Source organism: Musca autumnalis, unplaced genomic scaffold (genome assembly GCF_047663935.1).
Source record: "Musca autumnalis isolate F117 unplaced genomic scaffold, ASM4766393v1 scaffold_4, whole genome shotgun sequence".
NCBI lineage: Eukaryota > Metazoa > Arthropoda > Insecta > Diptera > Muscidae > Musca > Musca autumnalis.
The window spans coordinates 183,204,888-183,225,749 of record NW_027411977.1 but is presented as its reverse complement, the minus strand read 5'-3'; the positions used below and the strand labels follow the sequence as shown (position 1 = coordinate 183,225,749).

The window sequence follows — 20,862 nt, the reverse complement described above, 5'->3', positions numbered from 1 at the left end:
TGGAAATTCGAATTAAAAGTATACGAAAAGTACTAAATTGTACTAAATATAGTACAATTTGGATATGGGTTAACGAATAGGGCCGGAATCCTGAAATTTGGAATGGGGGTCACTGATGAAGAGTAAGAAAGAAGTACCAAAGGTCGAAAAGTCCTAAATGGTAGTGAGTTTAGTATGATTTGGATTTGAAGAGCTGGAATCCCGAAATTTGGAATTAAGATTACTGTTGGAATATAGAATTGAGATATGGAGGTAGCTTTAGAAAATCGTACTAATGTGCACGAAGCACAATTTGTATTTGCGTAAACAGATTACTGCTGGAGTGCAGGATTGAGGTAGTTTTGGAAATTCGTACTTATAGAAAAGTGCTAAATGGAACTACATTGGCTATAAATAGGGTTAAGGTGAACGGATTGAGCTGAGATATGAAAGTACATTTTAAAATTCTTGTACGAAAAGTGCTAAATGATACAAAATTTAGTACCTTTTGTTATTTGCTATATGGTATAGAATTTTGCACAATTTGTGATTTTGTAAAGGGTAGAACTGGAATTTTGAAATTCGGTATTAGATTAGCGATTGGTGTTTAGAGTGGAGGTAGGGAGGAGGTTTTGAAATTTCGTACTTATTTATACAAAAAGTACTAAATAGTACTATAATGGGTTTCAGGGGAATGGATAAAGCTGGAAAAGTGAATTGGGGTTAGGATATAAGTTGAATATAAGGAAGTAATTTTTGAAACGTTTTCCTATGTGTACGAAAAGTTGGGTAACATGTTGGTACCAAAACCATTTTGGCATTGTGTAAACAGTTAAGGTACTAAATTTGGTGTTGGCTGTAGGAACAAAGCTGGGATTATATAATTTGGAAATATGCTATTTGTACAAAACATACGAAATGGAAAAATATTTGTTATGAAGATCACTCTAAAATTAGAGACAAAGTTCTGAGTTTGAAAAATTGTACTGAATATTGTTCCATTGATTTGATGTTAACGCCAAGGCGTTTCTAAATAGTGTACTGAAATTAAGTAATCAAACGTGAAGTAGCTTTTCAAAAATGTTTTTGTTCTGACCGCTTTGGTAAGTTAATTTGAAAACGTGGTGAAATGCCACCAAAAAAATTTCCGTACAATTTTTTGTAAAAAAGTTTTTCTCACCTTTCATGCCACAAATTCCGAATTTCAGTTGGAAAATATGCCAAAGATCTTCAAAATACTCTGAATCTTCAAAATATCTCTTCTAATAAACGTGGATTGAAGTGGACATTTTTTTAAATTAAACGTTTATATCCTCTGAGTATTCAAGGTCCAAATTTAAAGAAAATTGGACAATATAGATTTGTTCTTCTTTTAAAATACACTAAGTCGAGAGGTACAGATATATGGGGATATACGAAAACGTGGATTTTGAATGCAGAAAGTTTAGCGGACCTATTCGGGTTCTGGGCGAAACCGCTAAAGCTAGAACCTTGCATTGTAAATGTGCGGGATTGTTGTTGTGAAGGGGTGAAATAAAGTTTAGTGTTTGGAAATTCGTACTGGAAGGGAATGCTGTGTTAGTGAATGGTTAAAACCAGGAGTCAAATCTGAAATTTGCAATATGATACGTAGTAGGAAATTCGAAATACAATCGAAAAAATATTGGTAATAAAATATTAAATATTGTTTATATATATTTTTTTCCTTTCCGCATACGAAGTAGCGGGCATTTGCTAGTGTATATATAAAAGAGCAGTGAGTTGAGGTATTCACTGACTGACTGACTGATTCATCAACGCCCAGACGAAACCGCTGAAGCTAGAAAGTTGAAATTTTGGGTGTAGGTTGCTGTTGGTGTGTAGGGGTGAGATAAGGCTGGGTTTTTGGAAATTCGACCTAGAAGAGTACGAAAAGGTACTAAATTTAGTACAATTGAGATTTGGGTGAACAAATAGAGCTGGAATCCTGAAATTTGGAATGAGGGTCACTGACGAAGAGTAACGATGAAAGGTTTTTGGAAATTCGAACTATAAGGGTACGAAAGTACTAAATGGTACTAAATTTAGTACAATTTGGATTTCGGTGAACGGATAGAGCTGTAATCTTGAAATTTGGAATGAGGGTTACTGATGAAGAGTAGCGATGAAAGGTTTTTGGAAATTCGAACTATAAGGGTACGAAAAGTACTACATGGTAAAAATTTAGTACAATTTGGATTTCGATGAACGGATTGATCTGGAATCCTGAAATTTGGAATGAAGGCCACTGATGGAGAGTAACAAAGAAAAGTTTTTGGAAATTCGACCTATTAGTGTACGAAAAGTACTAAATGGTACTAAATTTGGTACAATTTGGATTTGAGTGAACGGATTGAGCTGAAATTTGGAATGAGGGTCACTGATGGAGAGTAACAAAGAAAAGTTTTTGGAAATTCGACTTATTAGTGTACGAAAAGTACTAAATGGTACTAAATTTGGTACAATTTGGATTTGAGTGAACGGATTGAGCTGAAATTTGGAATGAGGGTCACTGACGAAGAGTAACGATGAAAGGTTTTTGGAAATTCGAACTATAAGGGTACGAAAGTACTAAATGGTACTAAATTTAGTACAATTTGGATTTCGGTGAACGGATAGAGATGGAATCCTGAAATTTGAAATGAGAGTCACTGATGAAGAATAACGATGAAAGGTTTTTGGAAATTCGAACTATAAGGGTACGAAAAGTACTAAATGGTACTAAATTTAGTACAATTTGGATTTGGGTGAACGGATAGAGCTGTAATCTTGAAATTTGGAATGAGGGTTACTGATGAAGAGTAGCGATGAAAGGTTTTTGGAAATTCGAACTATAAGGGTACGAAAAGTACTACATCGTAAAAATTTAGTACAATTTGGATTTCGATGAACGGCTTGATCTGGAATCCTGAAATTTGGAATGAAGGCCACTGATGGAGAGTAACAAAGAAAAGTTTTTGGAAATTCGACCTATTAGTGTACGAAAAGTACTAAATGGTACTAAATTTGGTACAATTTGGATTTGAGTGAACGGATTGAGCTGAAATTTGGAATGAGGGTCACTGATGGAGAGTAACAAAGAAAAGTTTTTGGAAATTCGACTTATTAGTGTACGAAAAGTACTAAATGGTACTAAATTTGGTACAATTTGGATTTGAGTGAACGGATTGAGCTGAAATTTGGAATGAGGGTCACTGACGAAGAGTAACGATGAAAGGTTTTTGGAAATTCGAACTATAAGGGTACGAAAGTACTAAATGGTACTAAATTTAGTACAATTTGGATTTCGGTGAACGGATAGAGATGGAATCCTGAAATTTGAAATGAGAGTCACTGATGAAGAATAACGATGAAAGGTTTTTGGAAATTCGAACTATAAAATGGTACTAAATTTAGTACAATTTGGATTTGGGTGAACAGATAGATAAGGAATATTGAAATTTGGAATGAAGGTCAGTGATGAAAAGTAACAATGAAAGGTTTTGGGAAAGTCGACCTATTAGTGTACGAAAAGTACTAAATGTTACTATGGAATCCTGTAATTTGGAATGAGAGTTACTGATGGAGATTAACAAAAGTACTAAATGGTACTAAATTTAGTACAATTTCGGGTGAACGGGTAGAGCTGGAATCCTGAAATTTTGAATGAGGGGTCACTGATGTAGAGTAACAGAGAAAGGTTTTTGGAAATTCGAACTATAAGTGTTTGAAAAGTACTAAATGGTACGAAATTTAGTACAATTTGGATTTGGATGAACGGATAGAGCTGGAATCCTGAAATTTGGAATGGGAGTTACTAATGGAGAGTAACAAAGAAAGGTTTTTGGAAATTCTACCTATTAGTGTACGAAAAGTACTCAATTTAGTACAATTTGGATTTGGGTGAACGGACGGAGCTGATGACGAGTAACGATGAAAGGTTTTTGGAAATTCGAACTATAAGGGTACGAAAAGTTATAAATGGTACTAAATTAAGTACAATTTGGATTTCGGTGAATAGATAGATCCGGGATCCTGAAATTTGGAATGAGGATCACTGATGGAGAGTAACAAAGAAAGGTTTTAGAAAATTCGAACTATAACCGCACAAAAAGTACAATTTGGATTTGGATAAACGGATAGAGATGGAATCCTTAAATTTGAAATGGAAGTCACTGATGAAGAGTAACAATGAAAGGTTTTTGGAAATTCGAACTATAAGGGTACGAAAATCACTAAATGGTACTAAATTTAGTACAATTTGGATTTGGTTGAACGGATTGAGCTGGAATCCTGAAATTTGGAATGAGGGGTCACTGATGGAGAGTAACAAAGAAAAGTTTTTGGAAATTCGAACTGTATGTGCATGAAAAGTTCTAAATTTAGTACAATTTGGGTTTGGATGAACGGATTGAGCTGGAATCCTGAAATTAGGAATGAGGGGTCACTGATGGAGAGTAACAAAGAAAAGTTTTTGGAAATTCGAACTGTATGTGCACGAAAAGTTCTAAATTTAGTACAATTTGGGTTTGGATGAACGGATTGAGCTGGAATCCTGAAATTAGGAATGAGGGGTCACTGATGGAGAGTAACAAAGAAAAGTTTTTGGAAATTCGAACTGTATGTGCACGAAAAGTTCTAAATTTAGTACAATTTGGGTTTGGGTGAACGGATAGAGCTGGAATACTGAAATTTGGAATGAAGATCACTGATGAAAAGAAACAATGAAAGGTTTTTGGAAAGTCGACATATTAGTGTACGAAAAGTACTAAATGGTAATAAATTTAGTACAATTTGGATTTGGGTGAACGGATTTTGCTGGAATCCTGAAAGTTGGAATGAGGTTCACTGAGGGAGAGTAACAAAGAAAAGTTTTTGGAAATTCGAACTGTATGTGCACGAAAAGTTCTAAATTTAGTACAATTTGGGTTTGGGTGAACGGAATGAGCTGGAATCCTGAAATTTGGAATGAGGGGTCACTGATGGAGAGTAACAAAGAAAGGTTTTTGGAAATTCGAACTGTAAGTGTACGAAAAGTACTAAATGGTACTAAATTTAGTACAATTTGGATTTGGGTGAACGGATTGAGCAGGAATCTTCGAATTTTGAATAAGGGTTACTACTGATGGAGACTAACAAAGACAGCTTTTTGGAAATTCGAACTAAAAGTGTATGAAAAGTACTAAATATAGTACATTTTGGATTTGAATTAACGAATAGTGCTGAAATTTGGAATAAGGGTCACTGATAAAGAGTAAGAAAGATGTACCAAAGGTCGAAAAGTCCTAAATGGTAGTGAGCTGGAATCGTGAAACTTAGAATTAAGATTACTATTAGAATGTAGAATTGAGATATGGAGGTACTTATGAAAAAGTGCTAAATGAAAGTACATTGGCTATAATTTGGATTTAGGCGAACGAAAGAACTGAGGTATGCAAGTAGTTTTTGGAAAGTCGTGTACGATAAGTGGTAAATGGTACAAAATTTGGTACATTTTGGTATTTGCTATATGGTACAGAATTTCGTACAATTTGTGATTTTGTAAAGGGGCAGAATTGGAATTTTTAAATTTGATTCGGTATTAGATTAGCAATTGTTGTTTAGAGTGGAGGTAGGGAGGAGGTTTTGAAAATTCTTACTTATTTATACAAAAAGTACTAAATAGTAATATAATTGGTTTCAGGGGAACATACAAAGCTGGAAAAGTGAATTGCGGTTGGGATATATGTTGAATATATGAAAGTATGTTTTGAAACGTTTAATTAAGTGTACCAAAAGTTTGGTAATATGTTGGTACCAAAACCATTTTGGTATTGTGTAAACAGTTAAAGTGAGAAAAGTACTAAATGGTACTAAATTTGGTGTTGGGTGTAGGAAAAAATCTTGGATTATATAATATGGACAAAAAATACGAAATGGAAAAATATTTGTTATGAAGACCACTCTGAAATTTAAGATAAAGTTCGGAGTTCGATTGGAAAATGTACATAAAATCTTCAAAATACCTCTTCTAATAAAAGTGGGTTGAAGTAGACATTTTTTAAATTAAGCTTTTATATCCTCTGAGTATTCAAGGTCCAAATGTAAAGAAAATTGGACAGTATAGATTTGTTCTATTTTAATGAGATAAAGTTTAGTGTTTGGAAATTCGTATTTGGAGGGAATGCTGTGTAAGTGAAGGAGTAAAACCAGAAGACAAGTCTGAATATGACAATATGAGTCGCTGTTGGTGTATGTCTGTGATATGCGGTCGTAGTTTTGGAAATCCGAAATAAAAAATACGGTGGCTGTGTAGGGGTGCGATAGGGCAGATATGTTTTTATACCCTCCACCATAGGATGGGGGTATATTAAGTTTGTCACTACGTTTGTAACTACTCGAAATAATCATTGTAGACCCCACAAAGTATATATATTCTTGATCAGCGTGCAATTCTACATCGATATAGCCATGTCCGTCCGTCTGTCCGTCTGTGGAAATCACTCTAGCGTCCGAACGGATTGACGTAGGTTGATGAAATTTTGGGAAAATATGTTATTTTTACGTAGGACTTTTGGTATTGAAAGCGGGCTATGTAGGTCCACGCTTTCGTATAGCCCCCATACAAAATGACGCGTGACGCGTCGTCGTTTTAAGGAATTTTTAAGATATTTGGCCCATTTTACCACCGAATTGGTTGTAATTTGGTACTTTGTGTCTCCAGAGGCCAAAAAATATTCCTACCAAAGTTGGGTTATATAGGTCCACGTTTTGGTATAGCCCCCATATAAGGCCCCATATAAAGTACGCGTCATTTTAATATATTTTGAATGTATTAGACCCATTTGACCACAGAATTGGTTGTAATTTGGTATTTTGTGTCTTCAGAGGCCAGAAAACATTCCTACCAAAGTTGGGTTATATAGGTCCACGTTTTGGTATAGCCCCCACATAAGGCCCCTTATAAAGTACGCGTCATTTGAATATATTTTGAATGTTTTAGTCCCATTTGACCGAAGAATCGGTTGTAACTTTGTATTTTGTGTTTCCAGAGGCTAAGAAACATTTCTACCATAAAATGTTTATATAGGTCCACGTGTTGATATAGCCCCCCATAATACAATATCTCCCGATTTTCGATATTTTGAACGTTTTAGCCTCATTATCACACCGAGATGGCTGAAATTTGATGTTTAGTCTTCTTTAGGCGTATAAAACTTTCCCCCAGAAATTTTTAGGTATAGGTCCACCCCATCATATAGCCCCCATAGAACGGTACCTTCCGCATTTCGGTATTTTGAAGGTTGTGGCCACATTAATCCACCGAAATGGCTGAAATTTGTGGTGGAGGGTATAAAAAGTTCGGCACGACCGAACTTAACGCTTTTCTTACTTGTTTTGGACTGAAATCGATTAAATGTTGGTATTAAAAATAGGTTTTATTACAACAGAATCGTCAGTGTTCAACACTTCCATATTAAATATTGTTCATATATATTTTATGCCCTTTCCGCATACGAAGTAGCGGGCATTTGCTAGTATATGTATATAAGCATGTGGTAAGCATACCGTCTTCTTGTAGGGGGGTCATTTGAATAAAAAGAGATAAGACTTCCCCTCTCTCTTAAGAATATTGCGATTTTATAAAAACAGTGCACTATAAGCATTAAAATAGGAAAGACGTTGAAGTATTTTCTTTAAGGATCCGCCATTTCTAACAAAGGAGCGTGGTGGGAATAACTGGGACAGTTATCTCTATGAACTGCTAATATATAACGTCGTTTATTTGAATCACTGAGAGTCTTTGAACTTATTAGAAAAAAACCTCTCACAGAATTGTTTATATGATCCCGCTTGGGCGATGGGCTAGTTCGGCATCGGAAACTCGTCGATTCTCAGCGTTACAGTAACTAGTTCCACTTCTGACCACTCACAGTGCAATCAACTGTAAACTTTAACATGGGGATGTCATAGGAGGTAACCAATTGACACTCTATGCATTACCTGTAGGTGGTATTGTACTAGTTCCAGGTTTACAGTCATATACCAGTTTATTTATAAAAAAAAGTGGTGGGAAATAGTGACACAACTGACGCTTCGTCGTTTACTTGGGGATATATAGGTGTCAATTGGTTCCCTTCGCATTACTTATGGGTCAATTGTGAACTAGTACCACTTACCTCTAGTTTAGGACTATTTAAATTGCGACAATTGGAATTGCTAGCGGGTAGAGAGAAGAAGAGGGCGATTTGCATATTTCCTTCGTATTCCTTTTTTATACCAGAACAATACGAGTATGAATAATATGTACGAAGATATTCAGTCCATTAACACTAGCTTCGGTTATTGGATGCTTGATTTATATTAAAGTTATGAAGAAAATGTAAATGTGAATTATTTATACAAATCGTCGTTTAAGTTAAGTTAATTAAGTCGCAACTGACGCCTCCTCGTTTACTTGGGGATAAAAAGGTGACAATTGGTTCCCTTCGCATTACTTAGAGACCAATATTTGTACTAGTACTGATTAGAACTAGTTCTGGACTATTAAATTGCGACAATTGGAATTTTCGTCCCCACAGGGATGTATTCAATATTTTGAGTTGTTAGGAAAGTTAGTTTATGAAAACAAAAACGATATACAACACAAATGTATTGTGACGAATTTTCGACCTTTTATTACTCTCCATACGCAAAAAGCATTACTAAATTTTAAGTTCCTTACACATTAAGACATCGTTCATTTCTATAATAACTAGAAATGTGTCTTCGAAACGCCTTCGATAATTGTTCTGCTCCCCAATTAAACAAAATAAACAATCTGTCTTACTTCTAAGTGATAATTTCACACGCAATTAACACAAATTTCATGATGACTCTTTTTATTTGCAGAAATTTCGCTTTTGTGGAGACGGTGATTGTCCCGATTGGGTGTTGGGAGAGATTATATCAACTCTCTCCGTATTGGAAGCTAACAAATTGAAGACATTAGCCGATATGGTGGCGAAAAAAATATTAGGCCATGAATTGAATGTAACGTTAATAATCATTTGTCACATTTTCACAATTACCGATTCAACAAATTCTTGATTTGCTTAATTTTTTTAATCATCAGGAAGAAGAAGTTAAGGCATTGACGTCATCCGTTTCTGCAGATGGTAAAACAGCGGTTGCCTGTATACATTTCTTGCTGAATAATGCCGCTCGACACAATGCCAGTGAATTGGTATTCAATGAAGAAATACAACAATTGGGACTGCCCAAAGAACATGCTGCAGCAATGTGCGCCGTACTAACGGAACATGCCACGGCGATACGTCAGCGTTTGATTGATAAGTCTTTCAAAAGTAAGTTATGAATAGTTGTGTATTAGAAATCTTCTTGTTTTTTAATTTATTTAATAATCTATTTTTAGTTAACGAACTGGAATCGATACGCGTTTTACCGCCCTCTGCGGATAGTATAAATTGTAGTCGCTTCGAATTAAAAATTTCCCAAGAATTAGTGAATGGCTTACCGCAAAATAGCACACATGTGTTGAACATTGACAATGCCCAGTTACGTGTTTTAATAGAAGAATTAAAACAGGCCCGTAGTATTATGAAGAAATACGACAATGGAAATCTTAATAAAATATAATTGTGATAAAATATTATGAGTATTAATCGAAGTATGTATGTTTCTGTATGGAAAGAAAAATGGACAACCGCATGTAGGTTATAGCGAAGGAAACGAGCGTCACAAAAAAGAAAAATTGCTTCGGAATTGTCATCCGAACACGGCAACAATACAAAGCTTTTAGTTCATCCGCATCAGTTTCAGCCAACTTATCGAAAGGAAATGTGTTGAAATGTTATCCTCAAGAAAGCTGTTTTATCTCCATCTCAAGCTAATAAAATGTGGAAAAAATAACCTGCAACGAGAAAATATCAATACCACTCTCATCGGATGAAGCATTAAGCTTTCTAATAGATAATTTAATAAAACAATGAAATAAATTTAAGAGGGTTGATTAATTCAAAAAATTGCCATTCCCCACTGTTCATGAGAAAACGGCGTGAATGGCTGCAGTGAAATATTAGAATATCGTCCCCTCAAACGGCGTCGATCAATTTTATTTTCTTTTTCTACTTTTTCTTGTGTCATAACCAGGGAAACAAACTGACTTTTCACTATAAGAAGAAAAAAACAAAATTTGAGTTGTCACTTGTTCCTACAAACCTTAAAATTAAATGTTGTGAATACCAAATTAAAAATAAATTGATGCCGTAAATTAAAATTTTGTGTGGGACAGTAATTTTTTTAGACATCAGGGGGGTTACTCTATTGCGATGCGAAAGTTAAATGCGTTAAGAGTACAATTTGGTACTCTGTATCACAAACGCAAACGCTTTCGCAAAATAAACCGAAAATATGGCAACACTGGCTGCACAATGTAAACAATAACGAAGAATGAGAAAAAGAAATTTCAAAAAATTTTAAATAAAAACAATTTTGTTCGGTACGTGCGTTTTTAAAACTTGCTAATCGTTTATAACAAAAAAATAAATAATTATGGAAATGGTGGCGGAACGGATTACAAGGAGAAACATTTTTTTCGTCTCAACAAAGATGCATTTAGGCAACTAATGTATTGCAAAAACCAAAATGTGAAAATTTTCATTTTAATTGTTCGTTTATAGCAACAAATTACGTGTTCATTTTCACACGTATAAATGAGAAATGTCCTGCCATAAGCCTAGACAGGCTTAAATTCTAAGGATCTAGCACCATTTATTTTTAATAAGGACTACGTATTTTGTCATAGAGCAGCTTAGTAATATCCATCCAAAATGCAACATTAATATTCATTTCTTGAACAAAAGTGCTTAATTTAAATTTAATTTTTTTAAAAAATTCGAACGTTAACTTTACTAAATTTTATGTTTCTGTAAATCAGAGGCCTCTGCAAGGATATTCAAGTACAAAAAAGTCGAACTTTACCCAGAAAAATACTTCAAAAATAGCAAAAATGTAGTGCCTTAAGGTGTTCGAATATGAATTTTGCATTGACTCTGAACGCCATCTACCGCAAATGATGGAACTAATTAAACTCTATCTTTGTTTCAGGTAAATTATTCTCAATCCAATAAATTAATGCACTTGTTTCTACCATATCTGCCATAAATTACGATTTTACTCATTTTTTAAGGGTGTTCGAATATAAGTTTTGCATACTGTATGTAAAAGCTATACGGTTTCTTGTGCAAATCTCTTGCTATTGGTCCTCCAAACAATAATATTTCATTTAACTATACAAAGTGTTGTTACGATTTATAAAAAATACAGTGAAAAATAAGCATTGCCTACTACTTTGGGTGATAAATAAAGAATTTGGAACAAGTGTCGTTTAGAAGCACCTCTCGGGTGGGTTTGAAATTTTTTACCATAGGTACCCTGGTACCCTGATTATAACGATATTTAATTTTCCAGAGCTAAGTCTATACTTCCCGAGATATGGGTCTTAACTTTTTTACTTGTATCACCATTATTACTAAAACCTATGAAATATGAGACTCGACGAAGAGTACTTTCCAATGCCGCAAATAATTAATAATTGTAATTTGATTTTTTCATAATAATTTGTTAAATTATTATACGTCAACATTTTAACAACATTTCCCTAAAAGAATAAACAATTCTGATATAAATACAAGCATTTAATTGTGCTAAATTACATGATTCGTTTCCTTTGCGTTTGATATTTTGTTAACGCAAGATTTTTGCGCTTATCGAACGAGTTTGACATACGTTTTCATATTACAGAGTGCGGTGATACCACATTTGCGAAAATTAGATGCGAAAACGCATTAGAGAGTACCAATTAATTGATTCGGCACAATTTTTCTTACGCATCGCAATACAGAGTAACCCCCCAGGAGACAAGCCATCCTTTCTCCGGAAGTGCATTCGCCACATATTCCAGGATAGCCATAATTATACCCTGTTCCGACGTGGACACTGTTCAATAGCGCACGGCAAGTGTTTATAGTGCTAACACTGAAAGTTGTTGGTCTGGGAGCACCATACCTCTTAGGCGGTCAGTTGGATGGTCCTGCGAGCCGGATGTGAATCAGCAGTAATTGAATGTCGAACCTATGCTAAGCTAACTGTAACGAATTCATCAGCGAATGTATCTCTCCAAAATTACATAGACCACACAGCAAAAATAATTAAGGACTGTTCACCTAGGAACAGGTTTATTTTCTAATAAAAATAGTTGCTCTGTTCCAGAATCTGCAAGAAGCTAAAATTTTTTACTACGATAACATTTTTTCCTTTATATTATCGGAAAAAATAGTAAAAATTAGTAGATTCTTGCAGATCTGGAACAGACCAAGTGAATGGTGAATTGGTGAGGGCTGCGTGTGTAAAACAGGGATGGAAAATTCAGTATAATCGTACTTTTTCAGTACCATTTCACTATAAATAGTACCGAAGTACCCACGCGACTAATTCAGTACCATTTCGCATACTCTTGTTCCACGCGTTGAAAATTTGTATGTGTATCGAAGTTATTTTGTTTGTTTTCAATTAGTGCAATACACATTTTAATCACGTTACTACAATCATTAACAGTTCGTTTAGACTATGCTGGATTTAGCAAATCCAGTCGATTTAAGTGTCATTTTTATATAATATACAGTGAGTGTCAAAAATATTCGGTTTTCAATTTTACCAATAATAACACCTCAGTATTTTAGAAGTCCCTACCCAATAACTAAAAAACCAAATACTTAAAAAATGTTGGTTCTGTGGCAATTAAAAATCTTATATGACATGGATCCATGGCAAACCTATAGGCGAGAATAACAAAGAAAAGTTTGTTAGCCCATAGAAAAATGCGTCAAAAATATTCGGCTTTTGCAACTTTTGTTAAATATTTTGCCAAATAACAGGACATTATTTCTGCAATACTATTATACATTTTAGTAACTGCGAAAATAGAGATTTACATGAATAAGAAAAAAACCGAAGGGACTAAAGAATTTTGTTTGTTATATGCCGATCAATGAATTCAGTGATGGAGTGTTTGGTAAAATATATTATGGGACTATGCTTTAATACATATACTAATATTTTGGGGCGAAAAAGAAATATGCTGCCGGGTTCCGTTTAGAATGGAAGGAAAAATTTCCATGGCTGAAACAGTTTAAAGGAGGTAACAAGTGCACCAAATGTGATATACTAATTGCTGGTGGTTTGAGGTACATTGAACGCCATGCATCTCGTGACTATCATTTATAAAATGTTAAAGTTGTCCAAAACACACCAAAAATTGATGCAACAGCAAAGAAATTAATATGTCGTTAACAATTTTAGAACATTTGAATCAAATTATAAAAAATGGCACACCAGACTCCCAAATTACAAAAAAAAAAAACTTATAAGTCGACACAGGGTCCAACAAATAATGGTGCTACAGGACCAGAAAATACAATAGCGATAAGCAATTTTTGCTAAGCAAATTATTACTCAATTGTAATTGATGAAAGTACTGACTGCACGGTGTCCCAACACTTGGCAAATGTTGTAAGAACTTTTGATGGAAAGTGCCAAGATAGATTTCTTTCACTAGAGCCTATTGTGGAGTCAATGGGCAAAGACATTGCCGATAAAATAATTGATATTTTGAGTGACTGCAACATACCTCTGGAGAAAATAGTCGGGTTTACAGCAGATAATTGTTTAGTAATGTTGGGGAAGTTTAAAGGTGTGCAGGCAATATTAAAATTATCTTTTTGTAACGGGGTGCATTTGTCATATATTGAATTTGGCATCACGTGCGGCGTTTTGTGCGCTACGTAAGAAGGTAGGAAGATTGATGAAAGAAATAAATTTTTAATTAATTTCTGGTAGGAAATCGAGCTTTTTATGATCAATAATGCATCTGAAAAAGGAAAGCCGGCGATTTTTGCAATAGTCCTAGTCGTCGGGACGACTTTCCAAAATTTCTCAGACCACTTTGGAACTGACATGCATGTTATTCTTGGATATGCTGCAACACTGAATCAACCACTATAATTTAGCAATTTATTAACCGATTTGAACCAATAATAGCTTATTCGGAAGATATTTTTCATCCCTTTAATAGGAAAAGGGATCAATAGAAAACCGTAGTGAAAAAGAAGATATGCCCGTTTAAATTTGAAAATGTAAGGAACATAGTGTATAATAGGGCTATAACCAAAAAAATACCACCACATAGCCGTGTAGAGCATGGAAAACTATTATGAAATACGGTGTCAATTTTTCTCTATCGCGAAAAAAGTTTCCGCACCAAATGCATGGAAGTTCAGAAATGCTTTTTTTAATTTTATCTGTTATAACAACATATTTGCTTTTTATTAAAATTTTTATTTTTTTGTAATCTAATTTAAAATCATTATCAAAGCATTCTGGACCAATTTGTTCTCAAATCGCGCCATTTCGGAGCATATTACGAAATTTTGACCCTATTGCAATTTTTGGTTTTTCTTTACAAACTCGTGAATTTTATGTTTTTATTTTTTGTACCTATCGGACAAGAGAATTTGGGGTCATTTGCAACGAATTCGCAAAAGTTACAGGCTGTTTTTGTTGACCTTGCCTGTGCGAATTGTATATGTTTTCTACAAAAATACAACACCAGTACCATGTGGGGAATTTTGTCCTAATAATGAAAACGCGTTTCTAAGATCGATTCGATGAAAAAAGTTTCAGCACCGACCGCAATTACTAAACCCCTTTTGGTATTTTTTCTACTTATAATTTTAAATTTGCTTTGTTTGAATAAATATTTATAGACACAAATACATTTTTCACAGGCAAAGGCATTAAAAACGGTCTGTAACTTTCGCGAATTTGTTGCAAATGACACCATATTCTCTTGTCCGATAGGTACAAAAAATATAAACATAAAATTCACGAGTTTATAAAGAAAAACCAAAAATTGCAATAGTGTCAAAAGTTCCTAATATGCTCCGAAATTATGCGATTTGAGAACAAATTGGTCCAGAACGCCTTGATAATGATTTTAAATTAGATTACAAAAAAATAAAAATTTTAATTAAAGGCAAACAGTTGTTATAACAGATAAAATTCAAAAATGCATTACTGAACTTCAATGCTTTTGGTGCGGAAACTTTTTTCGCGATAGAGAAAAAATTACACCTTATTTCATAATAGTTTTTCATGCTCTACACGGCTATGTGGTGGTATTTTCGATATCTGCAAAAAAGTGCAAAAAGTTATATCCCTGGTGTATAAGTTTGATATGTTCCAACTCAACTTCCCGAGCTCAGTCAATCACGTATGCTGATTGACGTCATCAGGCATCTCCTCTGCACGTTCCCTCTGCGGACGTCGTAGAGCGCAGATGCCAACGAACGGTGGTTGTTGAGTTTTCTCTCATTGGAATATGTAATTGTAGTAGTATAAGTCGACTAAGATCCTCTGGGATCACAACAATCCTCTGCGATTGCAAGAACCTCTGCGTTCACTGGTCGATCAACCTTTGTATAGTTATCTTGTCGCGCATGAACCCTAACGTCTTCGCGTTTACTAACCGGCTTCTATCGCCACCACAGATTACAATTGGTAATCCTAGTTGATATTAACAGGCCTCTGTCGCCACACACGATTACAGAAGGTAATCTTTGTTGTTGCTTGAAAAGAAATACGATCAATAAACGGAAATCATTTATTATATTTAAACTGATACTGCTTTTGTTGTTTTATTTTATTCTTTTCACCCCCACTGCTCAGCATTCCTTTACTGAGTTATCAAAACCTATGGATTTCCCCTCCCTCACCTAAACACCCAGATTTTCACTACTTTTACCGTTGTAAAGTATTAAAACGAAGTGACCCAGACGAACCAAAGGTATTTTCGTTATCCATGGACCCAAACACTATAGAATTTTGTAACAGAAAGCTTGAATATTTTTCTGGTCAAATTCTGTAGCACAATATCATTTATCGATATTTGACGACAAATGTGCACTTTATCAAGGCCAAAACTGCCTGAAGGAGTGTTCTAATACTTTCGCGATGTACTAGAGAGTTCTTAATTATTGTGTTGGCCTTTGTGTTGGATCGCAAATCTCAATGGCTTGGCTGTTATATGACAAAATATCCAAAAGCTTCAATAAAAACTTCAAGTCAAAATCGGGAGGCTCGATTTTCGCGGTAGACATCAGTTCAATCCTAAGAATCAGAAGCGCGAAGGGCCCATTAAGGTCTTTTTCCTTCCACACAAATCGCCCCGGCCTAATATGTATATATTTAAGAAATTAAACATATCTTTCGTATTTTGTCTCCACCGAGGAATGGCTGACTTCCGACACGTCATAAAACACTTCGCATTAATTCTGTATCACTGCGATATGGAATTCTTACAACATTTTTTACACATTTATAAAGCAACTGACATTTCGGAAGTCATCCTATTATTAGCCTAAAAAGTTGGTAATATGCCAAATCACTTGCACTCATGTTTGGCATTGAAAATTTGCTGGGTATCGGTCAACTCCCTCGGGTAGCTCCCCCACAAAATTTCAATATTACGGACATGTCTCAAATTGTTTGTGGGTTCTTCACGAGCTCCTATAACGGTACATTATTTCGGGGCAAGTCCATATTTCCTGTAATAATAAAAGAAATGCTTTTAAAAAACACTTGCGGCACTAACTAAAAACAATAATGAGTATGACAACATACCAGGATAGTTTACAACGATGTAAAATGTTTAATGGCTAGTCCAGGCTTAGTGACATAATGGTCCAAAATCTCCGGTGGGCATGATATCTATCGGAAGGAGTGACTGACTTGTTTCTCATACCTCGCACACGGGAACTAAACTTTCTTTTAAATTGTCAATTTTTTCCAAGCTTTCGGAACTTCGCAGGAAAATATATCGGAGAGTATCGACTTATTTATATTTATATTTTTGTAATCAGAACGAAAAGATTTGAATTTTGCGAAAACACATATTTGATGCAGTGTTTTGGATTGCATTTAAATGCAGTCTAATGACGTTATAAAAATGCAAGCCTTTGCAAAATATCCCAGAATAAACAAAATGTATTTTTTATTTGTTTCAAACAATAATATTAAGAACTTTATTACAAAAACACATATTATACAAATTTTCCGTTAAATTTAATCGTGACCGAGTTTACTTCCTCTGCTCTGTATTTTATGCCATCGCAATTGATTTTGCTTCATCATCCAAAGGGTTTTTATATATATTGTCCTCCCACTCCAGCTCAGATTTCGAAATACATATGTGCACTCTATCTCTCTCGCTCTCTTCTACACACTAGTCTAAGTTAGGTTAAGTCATATTTTACTAATTATCCATAGCGGAGAAGTTGTTTCCCTTCGGAATACGGATCCTGGTTTAATAAGGACGTTTTGAGCGAATGTATGAAGTCGACGAATTTGGTTTGATACTTATTTGCGGGTTCGATGGTTCCACAAATCCAAGTGAATTTAAGAAAATTCTGAGACAACAATACCCCCTAAAGTTTTGGATAATTGTCTATTTGTAACCTCAGTTTTACCATTAAAAATAATAGCGTACAATAAAACGATTGTTTGGATTAACCGAACTCCACAAATCGCACGTTTCTGTCGACCTTTAAAAAAAAAAACATTTGTAAAAGATACCAAAGAAGTCGTTAGAGTATTATATGGAAAATGTTAGAAAGATAACTGTAAAGTAAAGGCTTATTATGAGTTTAATTGATGGTAATGTGTTGAATGTACTAACGGAAACAAAGAGAACCTTAAATTGTGTCCCATATTTGGTGGACACCCGAAACAATTTTTAGACATAAAAGATTTGAGTACATCGGTTTTCAGCTCAACAAAAGTGCATTAAAAGACGATATAATTCCATTGCATGCATGGATTCGATGTTTCAGAATTTATCCTCAAGCTTTCATACAGGTTAATCATATGAAAATGGCAAATTCGGTGTGCTGAAGAAAAAGACCTTATGCTTTAAAGAAAGCTTGAAATCCAACAAAAATTTTGAGGAAAAATGGGCTTTCATATTCAATAGCCAAAAGGTAATGGGTGTAGTTCCAAAAACGACGGTAATATGGCACGAACGGCATTTTCTGGTACGGAATTGTATTCTTCTATTAACAATATAAATATCGAATTTTTAAATCGCTTGCATCTACACAGTCTTATACCCCGTTTAGATTATGCTTGGTTCAGCAAATCAATTCAACATAAGTTGTAATATTCGAGCATTGGTGGCGTTTTTTATTGGGATAGCTTTTGCAATTTTGTTTATTCAAAATAGTCGTGCTTAAACACCAGATAGAATACTTATCGGCTTTTCGCTACCTTGGTAGCGTGATGTCAGAAGATGGAGGAATCGTTGATGATTTAAGTAACCGACTCAGTGAAGCGCGCTCAGCTTTCGGTCGTCTAAATAATAAATGGCGATCCACACAAATTTCACTGAAGACAAAGGTTTGCAAATGTTTACAAATGTCTTAAGTATTGTGTTTTATAAGGCCATACTACTTTACTCAGAAGCGATGTATTTCAAATTGTCAAAATTGGGAATTTTTAAAGTAGGTATAATTTTTATTTATCATGCACTCGCAGTTGCAATGCAGGAACAATGCATTAGTGCAGAACTGAAATATTTTGACAATAGCTAAAAATTGCAGTGAGTTGGTACGTTTCGGAAGTCAGCCAAAATCGCGAATCTTTAACGCATCGCCACTTTTGTAGACAATTTTTAAATTTACAACTTTTACTTCAGCCGGTTTTAGCTAAGTCGTACCGTTTTTGAGAAAACTGAATAAGGCCTGCAAAAATGACTTTTGACTGGAATAACTTCTTTTGCGCACATAGGATCGATAAGCACTTTTAAGGCATTGCTTCCAGCTCTCCATCAAAATTCAGCTTTGTGGGAATTTCTGCTATTTCCCCTTTATACGCATGTCTATTTTGACGGTGTTATTGAAGGACAGGCCCAATTCTACAATTAGCTCTATGATATGGGACCTCCTCTTCATTAAAGGCTAAATATACAAAGAAACTAAAACTAACAACATTTTAGTGCCCATGTATAAATAAAACACATCTTTGGCCTTGGGATTAATTTGTGTCAGACAGTTAACCTTATAGGTCTTGCTTTTATTATTTTATTCATAAAACTTCATCATAAAAAAGGAATACTCAAAGAAAATAACTTCTAAAATTAGGCATATCTGCAATATCAACGGACCTCCTGCAGTGACTTTGCATTTTCTAAAACAAAAATTTTGTGCCGAACACCAAAATTTATTAGTTGTTTATTAGAATTCAAGTGGCAAAGATGACAAAGCTTTCGCTGTTCGTTCTGTGGCTATTGCTACAGCAAAATCAAATTGCCTCCAGTTATGGTATCAGCATTGAGGATGTTATACTGCAAATAAATCAACTATACCAAACGGAAACAAATGTTTTTATAAATCTTCAAGAAAGTGGAAATGAAAATTCTTCATTTAACGCGGCTATACAGGGAGTCTCGACTCTAACAAAAATATTATATACCAATCTGGGAACTATTCAAGGCATAAAAGGATTCTATTCGGAAAATAGTCTTACCGTGGCTTGGATGAATTCGGAAAACATAAATTCAACTTTTGTGGCCATAAATAGATTACTTAACGGTTTGCACTATACAAATCTATTGATTGTTTATGATGGAAATGAAATCGAGCTACAGAATGTAGTATTTTTGCCGATATTTGAAAAATGTTGGCAGAGTGGTATCACCTATGTAATGATATGGTCTAACCGCCTACTCTTTACTTATCATCCTTATCCAGATATTCAAATAAAAGTCATACGAAACATATCCGACTTTAGCAACAAAAATCATTTGGAAAACTTCCAAGGATATACAGTCAAGCTTGCTGCTATAGATTTTCCACCGCGTTTCTTCAACTACACAAATCGTCAAGGAGAATTGGTGTTCACCGGCTATATTTATAAGCTTATATCGAATTTCTTTGCACATTACAACGGTACAACTGAGTATTTCTTTGCTGACATGTGGGCGAAAAATTTCAGCATGGAAACGGAATTATTGAAATGTATCCCCATCGGATGTTCATTTTTGCCTTTATTGCTGGACGTCCATGAAATGTTTGTGCCTAGTTGGGCGCCATTTTTGTCAAAGGCCTCTTTACTGGTACCAGCTTCAAAGGAAATATCCAAAAGTTTATATCTAATAATACCATTTGATGGCATTGTTTGGACAATTGTTCTCATCACAGGATTTCTATACTCCCTACTTATGTTCGTGGTTTTAAGACGTTGGAATCCTAACATCGACACTAGTCTGGCCTTTATGGAAGCATTTAAAATTATTATCTTCTTGGCACCGACAATATCCAAGGGTAGAAACTTGAAACACTTTCTTTTGTGTCTACTTTGTCTCTTTACAGGGATATTTCTTACCAATTTCTATACATCCAGTCTCTGGAGTTTATATACCTCTAAAGTTCATGAAAACGAATTACAACGACTAACAGATATTGAAAATATCAATCTATATATCCAAATCTATAGCTTAGATAATATGTATTGGGAGCAAATAGTTGCCGGTTTACCACCCATAATTGGACAACGAATATATATCGGTGATGACGATCAGTTCATGCTAAATCGTCAGAACTTAATCATGTCTCACATGTATCCAGTCGTAGAGGATTTAGCTGATTATTTACTACTCCAACAAATGTACTTAAGTCGACCAAAGGTCATAAAGTTAGCAGAACCACTTTACTATAGACTCTTTTTTATCTCTATGCATCCGAAAACACCTTTCCTGCAACAATTCAATCGATATTTTTCGCGTATTTTCGAGAG

At 34.7% G+C, this 20,862-nt stretch overlaps 2 protein-coding genes across 2 annotated transcripts in view; one reads left to right on the top strand and one right to left on the bottom strand.

Moving 5' to 3' along the window:
* LOC141400949 (COMM domain-containing protein 4) overlaps window positions 1-9,620 on the top strand; it is a 28,492-nt gene extending 18,872 nt beyond the window's left edge. Inside the window, exons 2-4 of the mRNA XM_073980660.1 lie at window positions 8,848-8,988; window positions 9,071-9,302; window positions 9,371-9,620. Of these exons, the coding sequence (XP_073836761.1) occupies window positions 8,848-8,988; window positions 9,071-9,302; window positions 9,371-9,594 (597 nt within the window). The 3' untranslated portion in view covers window positions 9,595-9,620. The remainder of the gene's footprint in view (window positions 1-8,847; window positions 8,989-9,070; window positions 9,303-9,370) is intronic.
* Lk (Leucokinin) overlaps window positions 1-20,862 on the bottom strand; it is a 41,827-nt gene that overhangs the window by 13,461 nt on the left and 7,504 nt on the right. The gene's annotated exons all lie outside the window — the stretch shown is intronic.